This window comes from Engystomops pustulosus, chromosome 9 (genome assembly GCF_040894005.1).
Source record: "Engystomops pustulosus chromosome 9, aEngPut4.maternal, whole genome shotgun sequence".
NCBI classification, from domain to species: domain Eukaryota; kingdom Metazoa; phylum Chordata; class Amphibia; order Anura; family Leptodactylidae; genus Engystomops; species Engystomops pustulosus.
The window spans coordinates 28418735-28441587 of record NC_092419.1 but is presented as its reverse complement, the minus strand read 5'-3'; the positions used below and the strand labels follow the sequence as shown (position 1 = coordinate 28441587).

The window sequence follows — 22853 nt, the reverse complement described above, 5'->3', positions numbered from 1 at the left end:
TCTTATAGAATGACAGCAAGCAGAGATCTAAACAACCAAAAAGAATTGATACAGAAAGTATATTGGAAAATTGTATTAATTTCACAAACAATATCAATTATTTGTTAACAGTGGACAATCCCTTTAAGTCACAAGTTTAGGCATGGAATTGTTTTTGTGCCTAATTTTCTGAAAATTGGGTGTGACCTAATACGAGGGGTGTAGCAGATATATTACAATTTATACCAGGTAAGTGCTCCCTATTGTGGCAAGAGATGCAGATCACTCCCTGCTTAGAAATCCCTCACAGGGTCTATTAAAAATGGGTTTCCGAAATAAGACAGCCACTGTTAGGACCCTGCATACTATTCCCAGGTCTTATCCTTCCCTTAGCAGCAGTGAGTGACGGGGGGCATAGTGAGTACCGAAAGGGTCCCCAAAGACGGAGACAAGGTCTTGTCTACAGGGCACTATGGACGTGTTCACACTGCTGTATTTTCCATAACAAATTCATACAATATTTATTTATTTTTATAATTTATTTTTATGTAAATTACTATTTTTTTATGCTAATTGGCTTTTGGGGGAGTCAGGGGTGGGGGCCATACCAAGATGGTGCAAAGAAAGAAGAAAACAAGTAGGGATGACTCCGCCTCTAGTGCACCCCAGTAACTGATTTGCATAAACATAGAAATTTCTCCAGATCACTGGAAAAAGGTAAGTGATGTCACACATTAGCTTCTATAATGCTGGGAGATGGTGGAGCCGCCCTTTAAGCAAAGTTAGGGGAAAATATGTTATGAGATTAGATGGAGAAGAATGATGAAAACCGAGGATGGAACAGTGCAAGGAGACTGGAAAATAGATGACAAGAAAAACCTAAATGGGCAAGAGAGGAATGAACTGGAGAGAGAGAGAAAGACGACTCGGAGAAAAAGAGAAGTGAGTAATTCAAGCTTGTAGGAGTTAAAGGGACAAGGGAGGTGGAGAAGGGGGGTTGGATAGTGACAGGAAGGAGGGAGAAAAAGGGTGGGACAGAATTTAGAGGATAGGGAGAGAGAAGCGGAGCATGAGGATTGCCAAGTAAAGGAATAAGGTGGGGGGAGAACCTGCTAAGTCAGAAGAGCAGCAACCGGCAAGTGGAGAGAAGTTTCTGATACAGAACTTGTCAGAAGTGAGAACATTCCACAGCACACCTAGCTGATAATGCTCACCGCTAGAGAAAGAAGGATCCGCCTGTAGCCTGCACACATCAGATTACAGACCAGATCACACCTAGCCAGAAGACCACCAGGAGGACCAAGAGCTACAAGTTCACATACATCACCATTGATGATGTTCTCCTACAGAATTTAGTCTAGAGAATTCATGGACATAAGATGATCCGTCAGCAGTGACATGGACAGGTGGCCGTGAACTTGGCGTAGCAGTCCTCCCAGGATGGAGCATTCCCTGCTGCCACCAGCTCTCCTGAGTCTAGATGCTCTGCTGGATCTCATGCTCTGCGTCTGTCACGAGTTGGTCACTTCGCCATTGGTCGGCGAGACCCACATAGCGGACTTCCTGCACTGGGGTGAGTGCCTTCTCATACTTGATTGACAGCTGTCATATGCCGTAGCGAGGTCTTCAATTAAACATATTGGATAATTGTGCATCGATTTCCTAATTTGTTTTAATTTTACTCCTTATAAAGTAAAAAAAAAAAGTTTTTTTGTCTTCTTCGTATCATATGTAGGAGACGTTTCGGTCACCTATTTGAATATTGTATACGGTGTATTATGTGTACTGTCTGTGTTTCTCCGCACACTAGTCTGACTGGATGGGTTGGTTCATAACACAAGGGAGTGCCGGTGTCTGCAGCATAACGCCCTGTAATTATAGATACAATCTGGAGAGATTAACACCATCGGAGTCGTCTCCCTAATTTTATAGGGTAACTTTTGGGCAAGTACTGATAAAGTTTAAGATTCTCGGTGGATCTCGCCTTCCACAGAGGGTGGTCGGCTTGTTCTGCAGGTTGGCACAATTAGAAGGTACTTTGAAGAGTTGTTCTAGTGCTTTGTGCCAAATGCCTCCTGGGAGTCGGTCCCTGTCGGAAGGCCAAAGAATATAGGACCTCCACCTGCCAGATCATACAACTAATAGGATGACGTCCCTCCTCTTTTTAAGGTCTGCATCGCAATGTGCAACCCATCGCAACGGATCGCTTCCCCATTCCATGATCTTGACGATAGATCTTTTAGGTCCTTCAGATTTAGGAGTGACCGTGCCTCTAGGAGAGTGGGAATGAGTTAATTCCCCAGACGGGGAGGTAACACTATTATATTAACCATATGTGGAGTCTGTAAGAGCACGGACTGACACAGTCCATATAAGGAAGAGGTCTTACACTTCTCCCCCCTGGACTATGTGTTCATACCGCTGTCCCCACACCCAGTGATCCTTCATTGCTCCCCAGGCATATTGAACCGGTTGCCCGATCCCCTCAGTAGATGCCTCATTCCCCAACATATTTCTTAAATTTGTCACTTTAAGCCATCTCCAACATCTGGAAATATTGCTCTATGTTCTATTAGTAGATACTTGTCCTCAGATATTAGGTTATCTCAACCTGTCATTATGGTTGTCACCTCCAACACTTCCAATTCCAATTGTACTTCTCAAGACTTGTCTAAGTAGGTGTGAAAGTGAGGAAAGACTGTTGGGGTGGGTAGCCCTAGGATATGGTGGCCTACTGAGGATGTTCAGATCTTGGCTTCACCGGTGGTCAGGATCTGAGCACTTGTTTACCACAGTAGACATTACTACACATTGGAGCTCATTTACTAAGGGTCTGAATGCCACACTTTCGTCGGGTTTCCTGAATATTTTTCTGATTTGCGCCGAATTGCCCAGGGATTTTGGCGCACTCGATCGGATTGTGGTGCATCAGCGCCGACTTGCATGCGACAGAAATCGGGGGGCGTGGCCATCGGACAACCCAACTGATTCGGACAAACTGCGGAATTTAAAAATGGAATTGTGTTGCAAGATCAAGCACTCACATGCACCGGGAAGAAGCAGGTGAACTCCGGCGGACCTCAGCGCAGAAGCAACGGATGCAGGAACTCGGTTGCACGATCTTAGTGAATCGCGGCAGACCCGAATCCTCATCGGACAACGCACTGCGGGATCGCGACAGGACCGGGTAAGTAGATCTGCCCCATTGACTTGTCAACACAGTTTCAGATCAGTGGAAGAACTTAGAAGCCAATTCAGACCAACCTCTTCTCGTCAACTCAAGGCAGTCCAAATGTTTACCCCACTGAGTGATTGTATTGGACATGACATCTGACAAGATCATCCCTAGCAGCCACACTGTCAGCCGTGACTCAGCTGATCATCCCGGGGATGGATTGACACTAGACAGGCGGGAAAACTTGGCAGCAGTCAGATCACGGCGTTCATCACTATCTTGCAGGAGAATATGCTGGGGATTAACAGAATTATGTGTGACACTGGTGGTCATTACATATGTCTTGTGTCAGTGGCGTAACTAGAAGCTGATGGGCCCCAGGACAAAGTCTGTGCCAGGCCCCCGACTATAATGTATGGTTTACAGTACTAGTTTTTTCATATGGGAAAGTGACACCTTATGGGCCCCCTAAGCCTCTCAGGCCCGGTTGCGACCGCACCCTCTGCACCCCCTCAAGTTACACCCCTGTCTTGTGTATAGGAAGCATTGTATTGCTTTATACTGTATTGCTTAGTTATGGTGACGTAACCTTACAAATTGGCTTCACCACTAATATCACCGTATCATTTCACTTTGTTTGGATTTAGTGTTTCCTAGACCGTAAATCTTTAGATCCAGTTCAAACATTGGTAATGTACATTGTGACCAAGAAGCCAATACCAATCTATTCAGCATCTCCTGCTCTATAACTAAGCTCATCCTGCTTTATAACATGCTGACTGCATATTGGACACTATGTACAATCTGCTTAGCTGCTCCTGCTCTATAACATGCTACCTGCATATAGGACACTGTGTACAATCTGCTCAGCTCCTCCTGCTCTATAACATGTTGCCTGGAGATAGGACACTATGTACAATCTGCTCAGCTTCCCCTGCTCTATAACATTCTGTCTGCATATAAGACACATTATATAACATGCTGCCTGCAGATAGGACACTATGTATAATCTGCTGAGCTCCTGCTCTATAACATGCTGCCTGCAAATAGGACACTATGTACAATCTGCTCAGCTCCTCCTGCTCTATAACATGCTGCTTGCAGCTAGGACACTATGTACAATCTGCTCAGCTCCTCCTGCTCTATAACATGCTGCCTGCAGATAGGACACTGTGTACAATATGCTAAACGCCCACTGCTCTATAACATGCTGCCTGCAGATAGAACACTATGTACAATCTGCTCAGCTCCTCCTGCTCTATACCATGCTGCCTGCAGATAGGACACTATGTACAATCTGCTCAGCTTTTCCTGCTCTATAACATGCTGCCTGGAGATAGGACACTATGTACAATCTGCTCAGCTCCTTCTGCTCTATCACATGCTTCCTGCAGATAGGACACTATGTACAACCTGATCAACCCCTCCTGCTCTATAACATGCTGCCTGCAGATAGGACACTATGTACAACCTGATCAACCCCTCCTGCTCTATAACATGCTGCCTGCAGATAGGACACTATGTACAATCTACTCAGCTCCTCCTGCTCTATAACATGCTGCCTGCAGATAGAACACTATGTACAATCTGCTCAGCTCCTCCTGCTCTATACTATGCTGCCTGCAGATAGGACACTATGTACAATCTGCTCAGCTTTTCCTGCTCTATAACATGCTGCCTGGAGATAGGACACTATGTACAATCTGCTCAGCTCCTTCTGCTCTATCACATGCTTCCTGCAGATAGGACACTATGTACAATCTGCTCAGCTCCTTCTGCTCTATCACATGCTTCCTGCAGATAGGACACTATGTACAACCTGATCAACCCCTCCTGCTCTATAACATGCTGCCTGCAGATAGGACACTATGTACAATCTACTCAGCTCCTCCTGCTCTATAACATACTGCCTGCAGGCAATATTATCACCTCCTCCTTAACCTCCTTAAGAGCTGGGCAGTGTGTATGGTATAGAATTTGATGAAATGGCCGATAACAATTTTTTTCTCATGATGTATGAAGTGATAAATGTTATCTGGAGTTTTTTTTTTTGCAAGATTTCATTCAAGGACAAACTAAGCAAACATCCACTTATCGTATACTGACCATGTGTATAGAAAGCCTCCAGATAAGCCCTTAACGCTTCTATTCTTTATGACTTTGGTACCACTAGGCCCATTGTGCAGGAGAAGCCAAGGTTATAAGAGCAGTGTGAATAGGGTTACTGTAACGGATAGTGAATCAACGGGAACATATATAAGGGTCCAGATCCTTCGGCTTTTCTCCAAGCCATTGACCTTGGTTCATTGGCCGTCACTTTATTAGTCCATCTAATGTACGTGAGGACCTTCCCAATCTCCCCCAGCTGATGAAGCTGGAGAAAGAAGGATCCAACATGTTAAATGACAACTTCCGATACTTGTTTTCAATGGAGATAAGACGCCTCTGGAGGAATTTGGCAGCAGCCCACTCCCCTCTCACCATTCAGAGCACATGCACACCTGGCCAAGCTAAATATGTCTGTGTGTCGTGGTTAGAAGAAGCTGTTTGCTGAGCGAACAATCAGACACCTGCTAAAAATATATAGTTACCTTACAGGGAACCTGTCACCAGCATTTTCAATAGTAAAATACTATACCCTTTAGGTAGGGTATTAAATATACTTACCGTACCTCAATTCCATATTTTATGCTAAGAATCATCCATTTAGCTATAACAATGACTCCAATGTCATATGTAAATGAGCAAAAACGAGTCAGATTTTGCCTGAGATGAGTCACACTGAGAGGCTGGAGGGGGGAATGGTGTCAGTTTAAATGTCCTCTCTGTGGCTTTATGGCATCTAGAACTATTCTTCTGCTGTCATTTTAAAAATGCAATGAGTCCTGAGAACAATGTGATTAGGCTGCCGAAATTCCAACTTGCCTGTTCCTCCTCTTTTCTTATTTTTACCGTTAAGCGGCAGTAGGGTCGAATCAGGAGGCACAATGCACATTAGAAGCTGGCCGAGAAGACTTAAAGGGAACCTGTCACCAGGTTTTACCCCACTTAACTAATACTCCCCTCTGGTAGTGTATGAAATGTCCTTTCTAAATCCCCTCTTTTATGTGATATCTCATCAGTTCACCTATAAAAAATCTCCTCCAAAGTCAGGCAAATATGACTCTTTTCCCATTTTCACATGAGATCAGTCAGGTTTACTGGTTGAAGGGGAAGTGTCGCTTCAGACTGCCGTATCCTCTGTTCTGTATTACCTAGAAACATGCTTTTTGTGTCATCATAAAGACGGGAATCTCATCTTTCAGATCCCATCAAGGTTCTGGGAGCTACAGAACTGGACTTACAGACAGTTCCAACTAAGTTTTAACTGCCTACATCTCCGGTTCGGTAGCTCACAAAGCCTGATGTGATCTAGAAGGGGAGATCCTTCTCTTTAACCCCTTAACGCAGTGGTTCTCAACCTTTCTAATGCTGTGACCCCGCAATACAGTTCCTCATGCTGTGGTGACCCCAAACCATGCAACTCGCAGTAAAAACACAGTAAAATTGTGGCTCCGATGGCTTTAGGCGACCCCCGGTTTGGTCGACCCCAGCTGGGGTCCCGACCCACAGGTTGAGAACCACTGCCTTAACGTCACGTGACGTTAAGTCACACAGCTCACGGGCTGATCTCTCTCCAAAGCCGGTGAGCAGATGCTGCATATTGCAGCAAACACCCACCGGTAACATCCGCAATCGGTGCTAGCCATGTTGGCTTGGATCGTTGCTTCCCGTGACATCATCAGGGAGCGGCGATTAGTTGCCATAACAGCCTTGAGTTACAGCCTCTTGTCACCTCCCTCTCCAACATGGAGGAGGCGTGAATAATTAGCGGCCCGGAGTGCTGGGATTGGGATGAAGAGGACAATAGACGAGTATGTTTAGCCTAATTGTTAATTGTTTGTAGGTACTAGAAGAGACTAGGTTTCTGAAGTGACACTAGTCCTGCAACCATGAAACTTGACTCATCTCATGTGAAAATGAGATGAGAAGAGTCATATTTGCCCGTTTTTGATTGAGATTTTTTTTACAGGTGACATTTGATATAAAAGAAGGAATCTTAGAAAAGACATTTAATACCTGACCTGAGGCTGTTACCATGTTTCCCTGAAAATAAGACAATGAGACACATTTACTTATTCGGTCCGAGGAGTTCACAGAAAGTGCATTGTCCGTGTATAATGCATTAAGATCGTGCGCCCGATATCCTGCATGTGTCGCTTCCTCGCTCAGGTCCGCCGGAGTTCACCTTCTTCTTCCTGGTGCATGTAAGTGCTTGGGCTTCAACACATTTGAAAGTTAAATCCAGCGAATCAGTCGGATTGTCCGACGGCCTGCCCCCTGATTTCTGTTTCATGGAAGCAGCAGCTGCGCCAAAATCTGATCACGCGTAACAAAATCCCAGCGCAAACCTCTGTTAAATACCGATCAAAGCCATGCAATCCCCGAAAACAGCGAACAAATCGATGAAAGTGCGATCCGCGACCCTTAGTAAATAAGCCCCAGTGTCTTATACTCATTTTTGGTCCTATAGACGCACTAGGTCTTATTTTCAGGGGATGTCTTCATTTTTTGGATGAACAAAAATTCACTTTTTTTACATTTATTGACAAATATCAGCATAACCAGCTAAACTCTGAATTCCTTCTAATAATTTTTTGTGACTATTTATGACTCTATTTCCATGTACTACAATCTATGGCACATTTGCAGCTGTTCCTGGTATTTCAAGTCTTATCATGGTCTTTAGGAACCTCATCATAACTTTCCAAACCCTGAATCTTATGACTCCATTTAGAATCATTGGCCTCAATCTCTCGTATTTAGCAACCATCGGTGGCCTCAGCACTTCATTGGACAACCCCTTTAAAACCCAGTCGCTGGTATACAATCTTAAAGGATGTATATACTACCTTGTGTGCATGTGAGAGACGCTGACCTCAGGGGTCACACTGTGACATCATCTTATAACATATCCGTTTCTTGCTCGGCAGCGGAGCCATTAGTCCAGAACATCCGGGAGCAGAGGATGAAGAGAAGTGACTTTGACATCATTAAAGTGATTGGCCGGGGAGCGTTCAGTGAGGTAAGAGCTGCACTGTATATACTGTATATGTACCGTATTTTTCGGACTATAAGGCGCACAGAAAATCATTAGATTTTCTCAGAAATCAAAGGGGCTCCTTATAGTCCAGTGCACCTTATATATGAACCACACTTACAGATAACAGCTGACTTGAACTGTGCACAGGTCTGCCACCTGCTGGTCACTCATCCTTATAATCCGATGCGCCTTATATATGAACCTAGACGTTTTAGTAGCCATTTATTGATGGTGCGCCTTATAGTCCAGTGCGCCTTATATATGAACCACACTTACAGATAACAGCTGCCTTGATCTGTGCACAGGTCTGCCACTCACTCATCCTTATAATCCAGTGCGCCTTATATACGAACCTGGACGTTTTAGCAGCCATTTATTGATGGTGCGCCTTATAGTCCGAAAAATACGGTAGATCTCAGGCCTCTAATATGTGACTAGTGTATTGCGCTGGCATGTAAAGAATGTTACGTAAAGGCCTCTGTAGATTTAATAAGTACATAAAGAAATTGTTTGAGCTATCTATGGCCTAACTGAGATTATTTAAAGGATATCTATGACCAGGATGAAGGACTGTATGCAAATGAGCCTGAGGGGCTCCGGGGTCCATGAACACCTATGAAGCCTGGAGCCCCTCAGGTTCATTTGCATAAAGTCCTTCATCCTGGTGGTAGATGCCCTTTAAATATAAAATAGCCTACAGGACTGGGAGCTGCTGTGTATACTGGTCATAGATCAATGTTCTTGAATGGAGTCTAGATACAATTCCAGGCACTACCCATGGACAGGTCAGGAGTTCCGGACAACCCCTTTATGGACTCACATTGCAGTTGTTTATGTAATAACACCCCCAAAATATCACAAAGCTTCAAGCTGAGTCATAGATCAATGTCGGAAACATCTGGACCTGATGTAGCAGATGACGATACATCAAGCCCATTCCAAGAAAATATTATCAGCTGCGTGTGTTCCTTTTATCTTGCACGATTATTAGTAAAAGGGTTTCCATGGATAAAAAACATGGCTGCTTTCTTCCAAAAATGGTGCCACACCTGTTCATAGTTTATGCTGATATTGGAGCTCAGATCTATAGAAATGAAAGGAGCATAGATGCAATACCAGACACTACCCATAATCAGGACCCCTTTAAGGACTCACATTGCAGTTCTTTGTGAAACAACATCCCAAAATATATATAAAATTCAAGCTGAGTAGGTCAATGTCAAAAGTTCTGGGTCGTATGGGATAGCGATACATCAGGCCCATTCCAAGAAACAATTCTGCCCGATCATCATTAAAGGGGTTAAAAAACATGGCTGCTTTCTTCCAAAAACGGCGCCACCCCTGACCATGGTTTATGCCTGTATTGCTGCAGCTCTATAGAAGTGCATGAAGCTTAGAGGCAATACCAAAAACATGGTCAGGACAGGAGCTCCGGACAACCCCTTTCAGGACTCACATTCCAGCTATTTGTGAAATAACACCCTAAAATATCTAGAAGCTTCAAGCTGAGCTTTAAGGCTATTCTAGGGGTAGCCACTAAAGTATGTTCTTTTGGGCATACCTGGGTTAGTGCCGGGCCCAGGGCTCCTTGGGGGGCCCACCCAAGATGTGGTTCACAGGAGCAGCCGTGACAGTTCACAGTATTTAGGGCAGAAAAGCTCATCTATACCTTGAGGAAATCACTACTGAACTTCATGAACCTTGTTCTCTCTATGATAACCTAATGGATCAGGTCAATGTGTAATATTACAGCATACATATAAAGTACACGTGCCAACTCTCCCAGACCATTCAGGAGGCTTAAAAAAAAAAACGGGGAGACCTTCCAGGACCTTGTAAGAGTGGGCTAATCTCATCAGGCCTGGCGGGTCCCTCGTATTTCCATATGAGACGTGGCCACAATATGAGACTTGATTTACATATGTATCACCAGACATATGTTGTAACATGGATCATTCTGGGCCAGCCAGTGGCTTGCATGGCATGTTGGGTCGTGACCTAAAAGATTAACACATTATAGAAGAACACAAGAACCTGGTTTAAAATATAGTCCCTTTGTTTTCACGGAATTATAAGGAAATCATATCATATACATAACGCTGATATATATGCATATATATATATATATAATATATACGCTATAGAACTGATATTCGTGTGTAGTAGTATGGAATGTGATATACGTTATGGAATGTTTGGCACCGGATCGTTCCGTCCTTGTAAACAAATTTCACTTCAACCAACAATAGTCTATCCGGATTCTCAGAACGGTGTTTTGTTATCCGTTGTTGTAAGCTGAGTAATTGTATTCATAGGTCTTTATACACATGAACTCGAACCTGACAATAATCTTATGTGTCTATGTTTGTCCTGACTATTCCTGATGGCAGATGTTGGTATGAGTAAGGATTTCTATATGCCCAAATCTTTGTATTCACAGGAGATCAGCTGCTGAGTTGTGTAGACTATGCTTGTGCCTCTCTGCTTGTTTAAAGGACATTTACCACCATGATGAAGGATTATAAGCCAAGCACACTGACATACTGGTGTGCGCCCCCTTTGGCAGCATTTCTTAGCTTCTTATGCCCTGTTTTTTTTTTAAAAAAGCTTTCAAAATTGTGCAAATCAACCTGAGTGGCTCCGGCTCCATAGGTTTTAATAGAACCTGGAGCCCTTTGGGCTCATTAGCATAATTTTACAGCCTTTTTTTCTTAAAAAAAGGGGATAAGAAGCTAAGAGAAGAACAGATACTGCCAGAGGGGGCACATACCGGTATGTCAGTATGCTTGGTTTACAGTTCTTCATCCTAGTGGTAGATGTCCTTCAAATGATATACATTTGGTCCAATTTGTGCTTTTTCCACTGGTTCTACTCTGTTAACATTTCTTCCATGCACCTTTCCATTATCTATATCCAGAGATTTTTATCTGCTTTACTTTTGGTTTAAATTTTAAGCAGTGATGGACTGTGGTTCCTTGGGCCTAGTGGATAAAACAATTTGGTTGACCACCCTCCATTATCCCTTAGGAAATAGATCCTACTAGCATCTAATTAGTTTGTCTTATACTGTACCTATGGAGTGCACTATTAGGATACAGTCTACACCCACTAGTGCTTCCTTTGGTGCTCTGGTGGGACAGTCTCCACAGTCTCGGTAGCCCCTTGGTTCCTGAGTACTTACAGGACATCTACCATCGGTTTAGTGATGGTCGATGTGTCCTATTAAGAAATTCCTGAAGAACATTTTGTTTTATTATAACTCTTAATGCCGCAATTGCGTAAATATAGAGTTAAAAAAGATATGCAAATTAGCTTAGGGCGCTCAAGTTACATCACCCGAGTGCCTCAGATAGCCTAGTATTTTAATGTATGCACATCCCCATAGCGCTAGTGGATCTGCCGCCACCTTCGCTTGCCCCCCGAGCACATAGATAGATGACGGAAGTGGCCACATTGAACCTAGACGTGGATACATTAAAATACTAAGATAAAAAGGTATAAAAAATAAAGAGTTATAATAAAAGAAGACCTGGAACGATGTTCCTCTGGAACTTCTTACTATCATCACTGCACTGAAACCTCATTCGCAACGATGGATCCTAGCAACATAACACAATCTAGAATGTATATATTGAAAATTCTTTACAATCATCATACAAGTGTGGCAGACGCTGGGCCTATGCAACTCCAGTGACAATGCACCCTAACTATGAGTAATGGCGCTGAAAAAACATAGGCCCAGCGTCTACCACCCTTCTACCGTGAGCTGTTCGTGTTTTGTTCTACATGCCTCATTCACATAGGTCTGTTAAAGTTGTGATTTTCCGGCCATGCTGAGATTTATTTCTTATTTTAAGATGCATAATTTCCATTCATTGCAGTGAGGAAAACTACATGTTAATCTCGTTACGAAGTCAGAAATAGCACGACAAGTCTTTACAAGGCAATTTCTTAAATAGACTTTGTTTAGTTTAACATGCTAATTTTGGCCTGGCACAAACCTTACAATATTAGTCAGCATACATAATAACCTAAAAAACTGAGAAAAATTAAAAACCTGTAATTATGATGTCAACTTTACAGGACTAGGGACCACTGTACATGGAGAATAATAGGGAATGTGCTGCCAACGATATGTCATATAAACTAAAAAGACTCTTTAAACAATATAGTTCATCACTGCTTGTTCCAGCCTGACATTAGACAATGTGAACAGGGTTTAATGAGATTGTACCAATGTTGAAATATATTCCTTGTTACGGGAACGACAACAGTCTGAAGAACTGGTGTCCTGGTCTCATAGCTAGGTGGAACAATAGGACGAGAGTGTGCGTCCTCCTGCTCCATTCAATACAATACAATGGGAGCGTATGACATCATAGACACTGATTGGGAGAGTTGGAGAGTCTGGACTGCCATGAGTATGTGGGACGATCATGTCCAATTGATTAGGCTTGGCTTCTTTTTGTTCCATTTTGGAATGTGTTCTGTACTCCTCGCTGTTCCCGAGCATTCAGTGCTGTTAGTTTTGGCATCTAATATACTAGTTGGCTATCTATTGTCAGGTAGGTGCTGCCAGAATCTCTGTTTCAACCCTGGGCTACCCACAAATGAGAGTCTGGATCAACATATTTGGTCAAACATATTTGGCCAAAACTAACAGCACTAATTGTTCGGGAACAATCAGAGCTACGTTATAAATTCTAACATCATTATTGCAGGGCGCACAGAGTCAACGTTTGGATGACCTTCTTTAACTGAGCTAACAAGGAAGACATGATAACAACCCCGTATACACCTCCAAGACGACCCCTGCCTTGGTCACAGTACACAATATTGAAGGCTTCTCTTCAATTAAGACATGTATCAGACAGTGCTGTTGTCTTCTTGCCCACCATAGGACAGGCCCACCAGTGGACAAGAATATCATCTGGTGGACCCCGATGCTGAATCGTCATTGCCCCGTCCTACACTGATGGACTTTCTATGTTTTCAGTCAGACTCAAAGCCTCCGTAAAAAGCACACAATATATAGCATCCCAGATGTGTCCTCATTTTGCTTTTGCTGTACAATAATTGACTGCCACACCGTCACGGATTTACCAGCTGACTAAACAATACGGTGGAAAACGGAGACTGTATCCTATTAACAGTTCTTGTGACCTTTCACCACGTGTCAGTAGGCATCTAAGGAATATTTTCCTCACCACGATCACCTGTTTACTCTTAGGATATAGGACACTAATGCGGGGAGTTATATCAGAAGGAAAAGGTTACGTCAAACTAATCCCAGGAATGAACAAACACACCACTCCTTATGTGTGAATGCGCCTTTACATGGCAACCGCTGGAGTCTTTGATTTATTTCAACGAAAAGCTCATTGGGTGCTTTTTCACAATCAATTGCAAAAAAGTGAACATGGATGTGGCCTACCTTAAGCTGTTTTGAGAATAAGAAGACCCGTTACCCATCTCTCTCTGAAGCTTATGCTTCTCAGATATGGTGTCTTACTTGGATCCTACCAGAAAGCTTCCTTCATCACCCTGAATCTAGGTTTTCCTGCCCCAAAGGAGGTGGTATATTGAGGGCTGTTGGGTATATTGAGGTGTAAGAAACCTGATGGTTGCAGCTTTCTCTAGAATATCCAAAGATAGGACATCTTATATCAAAGAACATATCTGGTGACCTGCCTTGGAATAACTGGATCTATTATGTGATGACCAGGATGTGTCACCAGGTTATGGTAGCTGGATCCAGGAATTACCTTGAGGATTGATCCTAAAATTCCTTGATGTTTGATTAAATGTTGTTAACCAGCTGTAAAATCACCCCACAAGTAAATTCAGCAACGACAAGGGTTCTTAAAGGTCAAAAAAAGTGCTGTGGCCTTGGGTCCATACTAGATTAACCACTAAGCAGTGGCTTCACCTGTTGTCCAGCTTGAACCTGGCCACAAAGTGGCGCAAACTCTGCCAGTTCCGACCTGTAGACCAGATTGGAACTGGCTGAGTTTTATGCTATAGTCTCCTCCAGTTGCCGCTATATTCTTCTCCGAGCATTCACACACCTGCCTGCCCATCGTTTGTCCTCGGCCTACTCTCTACCCTGACACATCCAAAGTGGTGTGTAGGTTGGAGTAGCCGGAAAACTGGCAGAGAATCCATAATGAATCTCCTCCAATGTGCAAATACACCATACACCATGGGGCAACTTTGGGGCCACTTTGGGTCAACCTAGCTCCTCCTGCGTTATTTTCCAATGTTGGTGATCCCTGGCACCTGGGATCCTTTCCAAAAACTCTGAACTATTGCAGTTTTTTGTTAGTCCCTAATGATAATTATGCAAGTGAGCGAATCCTTTACACAGGGTAAACCATTGACTTCTATGATTACTCTGTGAATAGTAGTTGCAGGAGTCGGTGGCTTGTAAATAATCTACTTGTTGTTAGGGATATAATTACCTTCAAATTGACCTTTATCACTGGCAAATGTTTCTGTTTCAATCCTGATCAAAAATTGTACATTGAATATCGGACGCTCAAGGCATCGGCTTTGAGCTCAGATGATGTAGGCTTAATTACATCACACTTTACAGTATATATACATATATATATATATATATATGTCAACTTAATCTACTGCCTGAGGCGACCGACAGTACGGCACCCCCTCTGCCCCAGGTCATTTTTTTAATAAATGGGTCCTCCATACTGACATTGGGTGTGAAGAGACACTATTTTTAAGAGTCAGGTCCTATTGTGTTGTAGTGGCCCCCCCTGATGCTGCCCCTCATTATGCTGCAGGTAATGCTGCCCGAGGCAAGAGGCTCAACTCGCCTCATGACTAGTGCAAACTAGAAGATAATCCTTATCTCTTTGTCTTCTCTCACCTTCAGGTTGCAGTCGTGCGAAAGAAAAGCAACACTCAAGTTTACGCCCTGAAGATAATGAACAAGTGGGACCTTCTAAAAAGATCAGATGTGAGAGGAGAGGACATATAAAGGGATGGTGTGTGGGGCCTAGTGGGACAGAGCATAGACCAAGGACAGAAAGTGAAATAGTCTCATATTCTTCATCTCCCTCTTCTGTGTCTAGGTGGCCTGCTTTAGAGAAGAGCGAGAAGTTCTGGTGAATGGAGACAAGAAATGGATAACACAATTGCACTTTGCCTTTCAGGATGATAATTATCTTGTAAGTCTTCATTCATACTACAAGGGGAAGGGTACAGAGTCATGTGGCCTAAATATAATACAGTCAAATTAAAAGATTTCAAAAATAGGTCTGGGCTTTTTCAAAAACAATGGTGGTGTCTAGTCCTTTTTTTGTATTCCAACTTGCCCACATAAAATTAAAGGCTTAGCCGGAACCTGAAGTCTTGTCAAGAAATCTGTACTTTTTGGCAACTTCTTACACTTATAGGTGTCTTAACTAAAGCCATTTATGGATTTAGTTTTTTTGATAGTGTGCAAAGACCTACAAATAAGGTTCTCTGTTCTGTCTGATGACCAGCAAGATTTCTTTTTTTATAGTACCTTGTGATGGATTACTATGTTGGAGGTGATCTTCTATCCTTGCTCAGTAAATTCCCAGATGGTTTTCCACCACACATGGCCATCTTCTACTTGGCTGAGATGATCATGGCTGTAAATTCTGTCCACTCTCTGGGCTACATACATAGGTAAGAGATTTGCAAAAAAAATTGAAGCAACCCTTAACCCAGAAAATAAAGTTTGATTTTACATTGGCCATGTATGAACGCCATGAATCCATGAATCTTCTCCGAGTGCCTCTGTTGCTTTATTCACCGCCCTGTCCTACAGAGAACTTCCGTGAAGAAGTAAGCGGCCACTTAAGGGGAGACCTGATGGGGAAAGTGAAAAGCAGTGAGGACACTCAGAGAGCTCCAGATATTTTTTTAAAAATTATTTTGTGGGCCATTTAAGAATTTGTGCTATGATCCTTATACCCAGAAATCATCATTACTTGTCTCTTCATTCTTCAGAGATATAAAACCGGACAACATGCTCTTAAACCGGTCAGGACATATTGTTCTTGGTGATTTTGGTTCTTGTTTGAAGCTGCGTCAAGATGGCACGGTATGTTTAACCTCTGGAGTTCATATCCGGTGACCAACTTTTATATCAGGTTTGACTAAAGACTTCTGAATTTTCTTCCAGGTGTCCTGTTCTGTTGCTGTGGGAACTCCTGACTATCTTTCTCCAGAAATTCTTCTTGCCCTTGAAGACCATACTCTGTCCTACGGTGTTGAATGTGATTGGTGGTCTATAGGAGCCTGTGCCTATGAGATGTTTTTTGGTCATCCTCCCTTTTATGCTGAGTCTGTTGTGGAAACATATGGAAAGATTCTTCACTATAAAGTAAGTGAATACAAAATGTGAGTATGTCAGGCATTACTTTTACATTATAGTAGTTAGTACCGTTTTGAAAGCACCTTTTTAATATATTCATTAGGGATTTTTGATTTGGTCTTGACTCTTAAAGACCACTTTATAAACTTCCCTTGTAGAGCTTCTAATAAACTCCTCCAGACAAATACTTTGGGCTTGGGAGCATGTGTTGAATTTCCCATGCAGCGCCACCACAGGGGAAATGAAGCATTGCACAGTGACCACTGAAATCAATGGAATTGTGTATGTAATACATGGGCGTCCAGAGTCCTCCAGTGCAAGAGACCCTCTTTGGAGACACTTTCTGCCCCAGATATTATACAAATGAGTGACCCAATCTGTGCACTATGGGTTGTTTTAACCCATAGACAAATTATGGGGGAGGTTTATCGGAAGTACCTGAGAGCAGAACTGTTATTGGTTTAGTTGTACATTATTCTCTATAGACCAAGCTCTATTTTTCTAACCTTGTTGACACATATGTGACCTGATTATATTGTACTTATTCTGCAATGAGGTAAGGGCGCCTCAGGATAACTCCATATGAGGATGTACTTTATGGGCATGTCTGCAATAAACTATGTCATGCTGCGCTCCACCTTGTATTTCTGCCAGAACACAGCCATGATATCGCTCTCATGCAGATTCGTGGCTGTCAGAGCCAAGTTGATTGGTTAATATTTATTCCTTAAACAACAATAAAACAAAAAGATAAAGAACTAATTTGAATGACTCTTATATTTCTTCCTCAGGAGCACTTTAACTTTCCTTCCTCAGTGGAGGATCTACCACCAGAGGCTTTAGACTTCATCTCATCTCTTATCTGTGATCGTGAATCCCGCCTGGGCATTGGTGGACTCCAGGATTTCCAAACCCATGTACTCTTTGCCGAAATTGACTGGGACAGATTGAGGGACTTCACTCCACCTTTTGTTCCTGAAGCAGTCGGTGCCACAGATACTTCCAATTTTGATGTTGTAGAAGATCGGCTGTCAGAAATGGTCACTGGAGGAGGAGTGAGTATCTTTAAATATTGCTGGCTGAGAATTTTTGGAATTTTTATTTGTATTATGTGGTATGTTTTACATTGAACGCAAAAGACAAATTGTATCACATCAAGTGTTCCAATTACCTATAACAGAATTTTAAATTAACAGGATCTTTATCTACTAGAGGAGAGCAGCTACAATGAGCATCACTTTGTCTGGAGGACTTGACAAATCCAATCATTACATAGTAGCCTACTGAATTAAATATAAATAGTGTAATTCCTTTTTTTTTCCTCTGGGGGTGCTGCAGGGTAATTGAACACTTGGGTGCACATTTACTAAGGGCCCGTCGGACGCATTTCCGTCGGGTTTCCAGAATTTTTTCGTTTTGCCCTGAATTGCCCTGGGTTTTTGGCACATGCGATCGGCGCCGGCTTTCGACACAAATCGGGGGCGTGGCCGTCGGGCAACCCGACTGATTCGGACAAACCGCGGAATTTAAAAATGAAATTGTGTCGCAAGATCAGCACTCACATACAACGGGAAGAAGAAGGTGAACTCCGGCGGACCTCAGCGGGGGAAGCGACAGATGAAGGAAATTGGACGCACGATCTTAGTGAATCGCAACAGCTCCGAATCTTCGTCGGACGTTCCCGGATCAGCGGGTTCAACGGGACGGGTAAGTAAATGTGCCCCTTGTTGTTTGTTTATACTCCAAACAGATGAATAAGATTGAAAGGATTAGTCATCTCACAATTAAAACACAGCATTATGTAAGATATTTTAGCAGTTTTCCAAAATACTGTAATTGTTAATTGTCATAGGAAACCATATCGGATGTTGGGGACAGCTCTCCACTTGGAGTCAACCTTCCCTTTGTTGGTTACTCATACACATTCAGGTAAGAGAACTTTCTGTATGATGTGAATGAGCTTTGATAATTCTTCATAATGCTCTTCGACTTTACAAAGTAACATGGGGTTCATGCAGTATTTATGTGTTGCTCCTAGGGAGGACGGCAGAGATCATGTTTGGGGAAACTTGAGAAATGCGTGCGCATGTAAATTAAGATCAAATTCAGACCTGCAAAAATTGAGCCATGGGGAGAACTTGGTGAGTACGCGACCTGCTGATAGTTAATCATTTTTCATTGTATTTGGGGCTTTAGTAAATATTCAAAGTAGTTGGTGGGTGGAGGTAGGACAATAATACAAATATCTTACACCCCCAGGAATCACATTTGGATCCCTCGTTGTTGTCAGAGCTACGCAATGCTCTGCAGACTGAGATAGAGGCCAGGGATGCTTTGTCTTCTGAAATTAGCCTACTTCAAGCTGCCAATCAAAGCCTGGCCAGGTGAGAACGATCTATCTGTCAGATAAGGGAGACCAGTGGGTGCTGCCACACAGGGAGTTCTTGGACCGTTGTGTTTTTGTCTGTTTACCATGCATTTGGCTGGTTTGACCTGTTTATCTTCATTTCTAGAAGTGTGGGCAGCTGTGAAATGGATTGAAACCAGCCAAACGCATGGTAAACAGACAAAAACACACGCGTTTTCAGTCCGTTTATAGACGGTTCAAGAAGGCCCAAGGTGGCAGCACCCTACAGGTTCATTACCACAATACATGAAAGAGGACCATGTGGTGATTACATTTCACAGACCAAACATTGCTCCGGGAGTAAGACTCCAATCAGCATAGTTACACATAGACAGTAGACAAAACCAGCTCACCCTCTCACGATAGCCGAAATGATGGAGCAAGGCCGGCTCCAGGTTTTAGAAGGCCCCTGGGCGACAGAGCCTTAGTGGGCCCCTCTGGGGTCTCCCTCCAGTAGCCACACTGTCCTACCTCATGTAGCCACACTGTCCTACCCCACGTAGCCACACTGTATCCCCCCTACATAGACACACTGCCCCCCCCCTGTAGCCACATTGCCCCCCTTCCCCTGTAGACAAACTGCTCCCCACTCCCCCTGTATCCACACTGCCCCCCACTCCCCCTGTAGCCACACTGCTCTCCTCCCCCGGTAGCCACACTGCACCCCCTCCCGACACTGGTACAATTGATCCAGGGGCTCGGGTGGGCCCCTCCTGCACCCTAGGGTCCCGGCAGTTTCCTCGGTTAGCAGGGTGCTGGTGACGGGCCTGGGATGGACGGCGCATAGACCCAACGAGGCACATGTAGATGATCATAAAAATTAAGATCCAGCTCAACGTCCTTCTTGTAATGTGGCAAATTATATTAACTATGAGGTCATCTTAACATCGGGTACCTTGCCACATTACAAGGAGGATGTTCATTTTTATGAGCAGGGACTCCTTGTTTCATTTATAATTTGGACTATTGGAGCAGGGACCATGAATGTGGCCACCATACAGTCAGTGCAATGTCAAGGAGTCCTAAGGCTACACAGCCCCTTTTGCCATATTTGTCTTCACAGTCGCCTATATGAAGCTGACCAACTAAACTCAGAACTTCAGAGCAAAATCCACTTATTGGAACAGCAACTTAAAGACCGAGAACGAAGTAGAGAAGAAGAAGAGGAGGAGAGAGGTGAGGAAGTGAAACAACATCATTAAAAACTTAAGGTTTGTACACATTAGGTATGATCCAAGCATCTCAGCTGAACGCTATTGGGCTATGCTGATTCTATGGTGAACACTGCTAGAATACCTTTCAGCCATTGCTATGGTGCTTGGACATGAGAATTTGTTGTAAAGATGGTTCTACCATAGAGACCAATGGCAACACGTCCATGGCCATGGCCACCATGCAGTCTAATACTAGCTCCATGCTTGATTCTTTTTACCTTCTATGTACAACACTACCACACTGCTATATTGACCTTTTTAATGTATTTTACTATCTATTATCCTATATCTGTATCTTCCTTCTACAACAAACCTCTGATATCTGCCATCCAACCTCTTACAGAAAAACATTTCCTATCCAGAAGATGTGAAACCTGCAAACAAAAATCTGAACCTACCTCTAGGATTAGACAAGTGAGATTCCTATAGGAACTGGGAAGGGTGGTGGTGGGGATTGGTGTCTTTTAGTGCTAGGGGAAGATGGGAAGTATGATTGGAAGAGGTTGAAGGATATCTAGGACAGTGGTAAAGTTTCTGGGAAGGGTTTAGGGTATGGGGACAGTGGACCAAGGCTAAAAGACTAGTTGGGTCTTACAGTACTTCTGTTTGTCCTGTGAAGACTCCTTTAAGGTCTTTGTAGCACAGAGCTTAGTGGTAGACTGAGTGTTGGGGACCTATTATTAGTCATGCCCACTATATTCTTATGGACTATCCCCCTTACGCCTGGTGGGGGTTGCTTTTTGGGATATTAGCAGTAGCAGTTGAAGTAATAGAGTCATTGGTGTCTTGAAAGCTACTGACCTGACTCCAAACCTTTGTCTGTCTTCTCTCTCAGCTAGATAGCTGTATACCTTCCTATTGCCACCCTTTAGTGACACCAGTACACCGTCACATGCTGCTCTTCTCACGGGTATGTCACCTGCATGTCACCTTTGTATGTCTTTGTGGCGTTGGACTGGTCTTCTATGTCTGTGTCATCCTCGTATGTTGGAAAGAGGGAACATGTATGTAGGCCATTACATACTTCTGTATGTATGGTGCAGAAACTGGTGTCATGTCCCTCAATGTCGTCTTTTTGTGTCCTACAAGCCTCATCAGTTTATTATCTGTGTCCAAAAAAAAATCAATTTTGTTCCTCATAGGTTCAGATGCATTCTGGTTCAAGTGTGACCACTTGAGAATTAATCCAGGCCCCAAACAAAAGAACGTCTCAGAGACCTTTACTTTTTGAGCAAATTGTCCCTTTCAACAATTGACCTATGTGTATGTCACTGTCTCCTACAGATACCTAAACCCAACTGTGGCTGGGTCGGATATCTCCTTCACCTGAGCATGTGGTCCATGAAGTGGATGGCGCCATCAGTCCTCTGAGTGTCATTGTTAAGATTTCAGTTCAAAACAGAGAGAAGGAGAGGGGAAAAATGACAACAACGTTCTTCAATTGGCCTTGTGTCCTCATCTACCAAGTGTCCCCGACTTAATTGAAAAGTTGAAGAAATAATTTGCAAAGGGCTTTGTATGACGGGTTAGCTGCTGAACCAATGGAACCCAAAATTTATGTCCTAAACATTTTCAAGCTGGTTGGGTTTTGGTTATTGGATTGTTTTGAAGGTCAAGCTTCCTACTCAGATTTTAGATAGATTTGTATTATTGATATTTGTGCGTTGGGGACATTTGGTGCATAAGGTTCCTTAGTCCCACCAAAGGAGATGAGTAGGATTTCCCTTGTTCCAAATCATATGTACTTTTAAAGAGTACCTATAAATTTAACAAACTTGTTATATGAGTTTTGACTTGTGGGGGACTAGTTACCAAGACCTCACCGATCACTGAATCAAGCAAAGGTGAGGTTCTAAGGTGTGTACAGCTTCTTAGAAGGTCAGTAGACTTCTTATGAATGCCTACCCTACTTAATCTTCTCCAAGGGAAGAACTGAGCTCAGACAAACAGAAATAAAGGATAAAAGTCTTCAGCCAGACCCTTTTGCCTTCTGCTTGTAGCAGTCAATGGGGGTCACTATGGCCAGGCCCTACAAAGTTTAATAAATCAACGGATGCCCTTTAGTCGCATTATACAAATGTCACATTTTTGTATGAACTAGACACCAAAAAAACAGCTCCAAATAGGAGTAAATTTTAATTGACCCCATGAAAAATCCTCCATTATGTATTTGTGTATCTCTACTAATGTGACAATATTCACAACCATAATTCAGTAGTATGTACCTGTGAAAAATCTACATCTACTTCTTTTTCTCACAGTTTCCCCTTTTCTCTCTCGGGTTTCTGTCTGGGTAACCCTTTGTGGTGACGTAAAGTTCTTCCTGCTATATAGTGAACTGCCTCTTTGAGCTGCACAGACTTGTTTTAGGCCCCATTTACAAGAGTAACATGAAGCACAAGAAGACTACACCGTATAAGTCCCCAATTATGTAGATTGTAGGAGAGATAATGTGCAGGAAACAGAGACTCCCATAGACCACCATAAAACTGGGAGTTGTAGTTTTTAGTAATATTCTGCTTGTAATGTGATTATCCATAATCCTTATCTTCAGAACTGCATGACGT

General features: G+C 43.1%; 1 protein-coding gene across 5 annotated transcripts; it reads left to right on the top strand.

The window, feature by feature from the left end:
- The first annotated feature begins 1001 nt into the window (after positions 1–1001).
- DMPK (DM1 protein kinase) lies at positions 1002–22134 on the top strand. Of its 5 annotated transcripts, none has more exons than XM_072123454.1 (15): positions 1002–1552; positions 8188–8279; positions 15193–15276; positions 15392–15487; positions 15826–15974; positions 16299–16392; positions 16474–16674; positions 17457–17720; positions 18518–18594; positions 18704–18806; positions 18925–19049; positions 20136–20248; positions 20630–20700; positions 21126–21196; positions 21571–22134. In XM_072123454.1, exons 1-14 carry the CDS (start codon positions 1420–1422, stop codon positions 21156–21158), a joined length of 1635 nt encoding a protein of 544 aa, XP_071979555.1. In that variant the 5' UTR covers positions 1002–1419; the 3' UTR covers positions 21159–21196; positions 21571–22134. The 5 variants fall into 5 exon arrangements, with proteins under 5 accessions (XP_071979555.1, XP_071979554.1, XP_071979557.1 ...); XM_072123453.1 differs by having other exon boundaries at positions 21122–21196; XM_072123456.1 differs by lacking the exons at positions 20630–20700; positions 21126–21196.
- Positions 22135–22853: the final 719 nt, after the last annotated feature.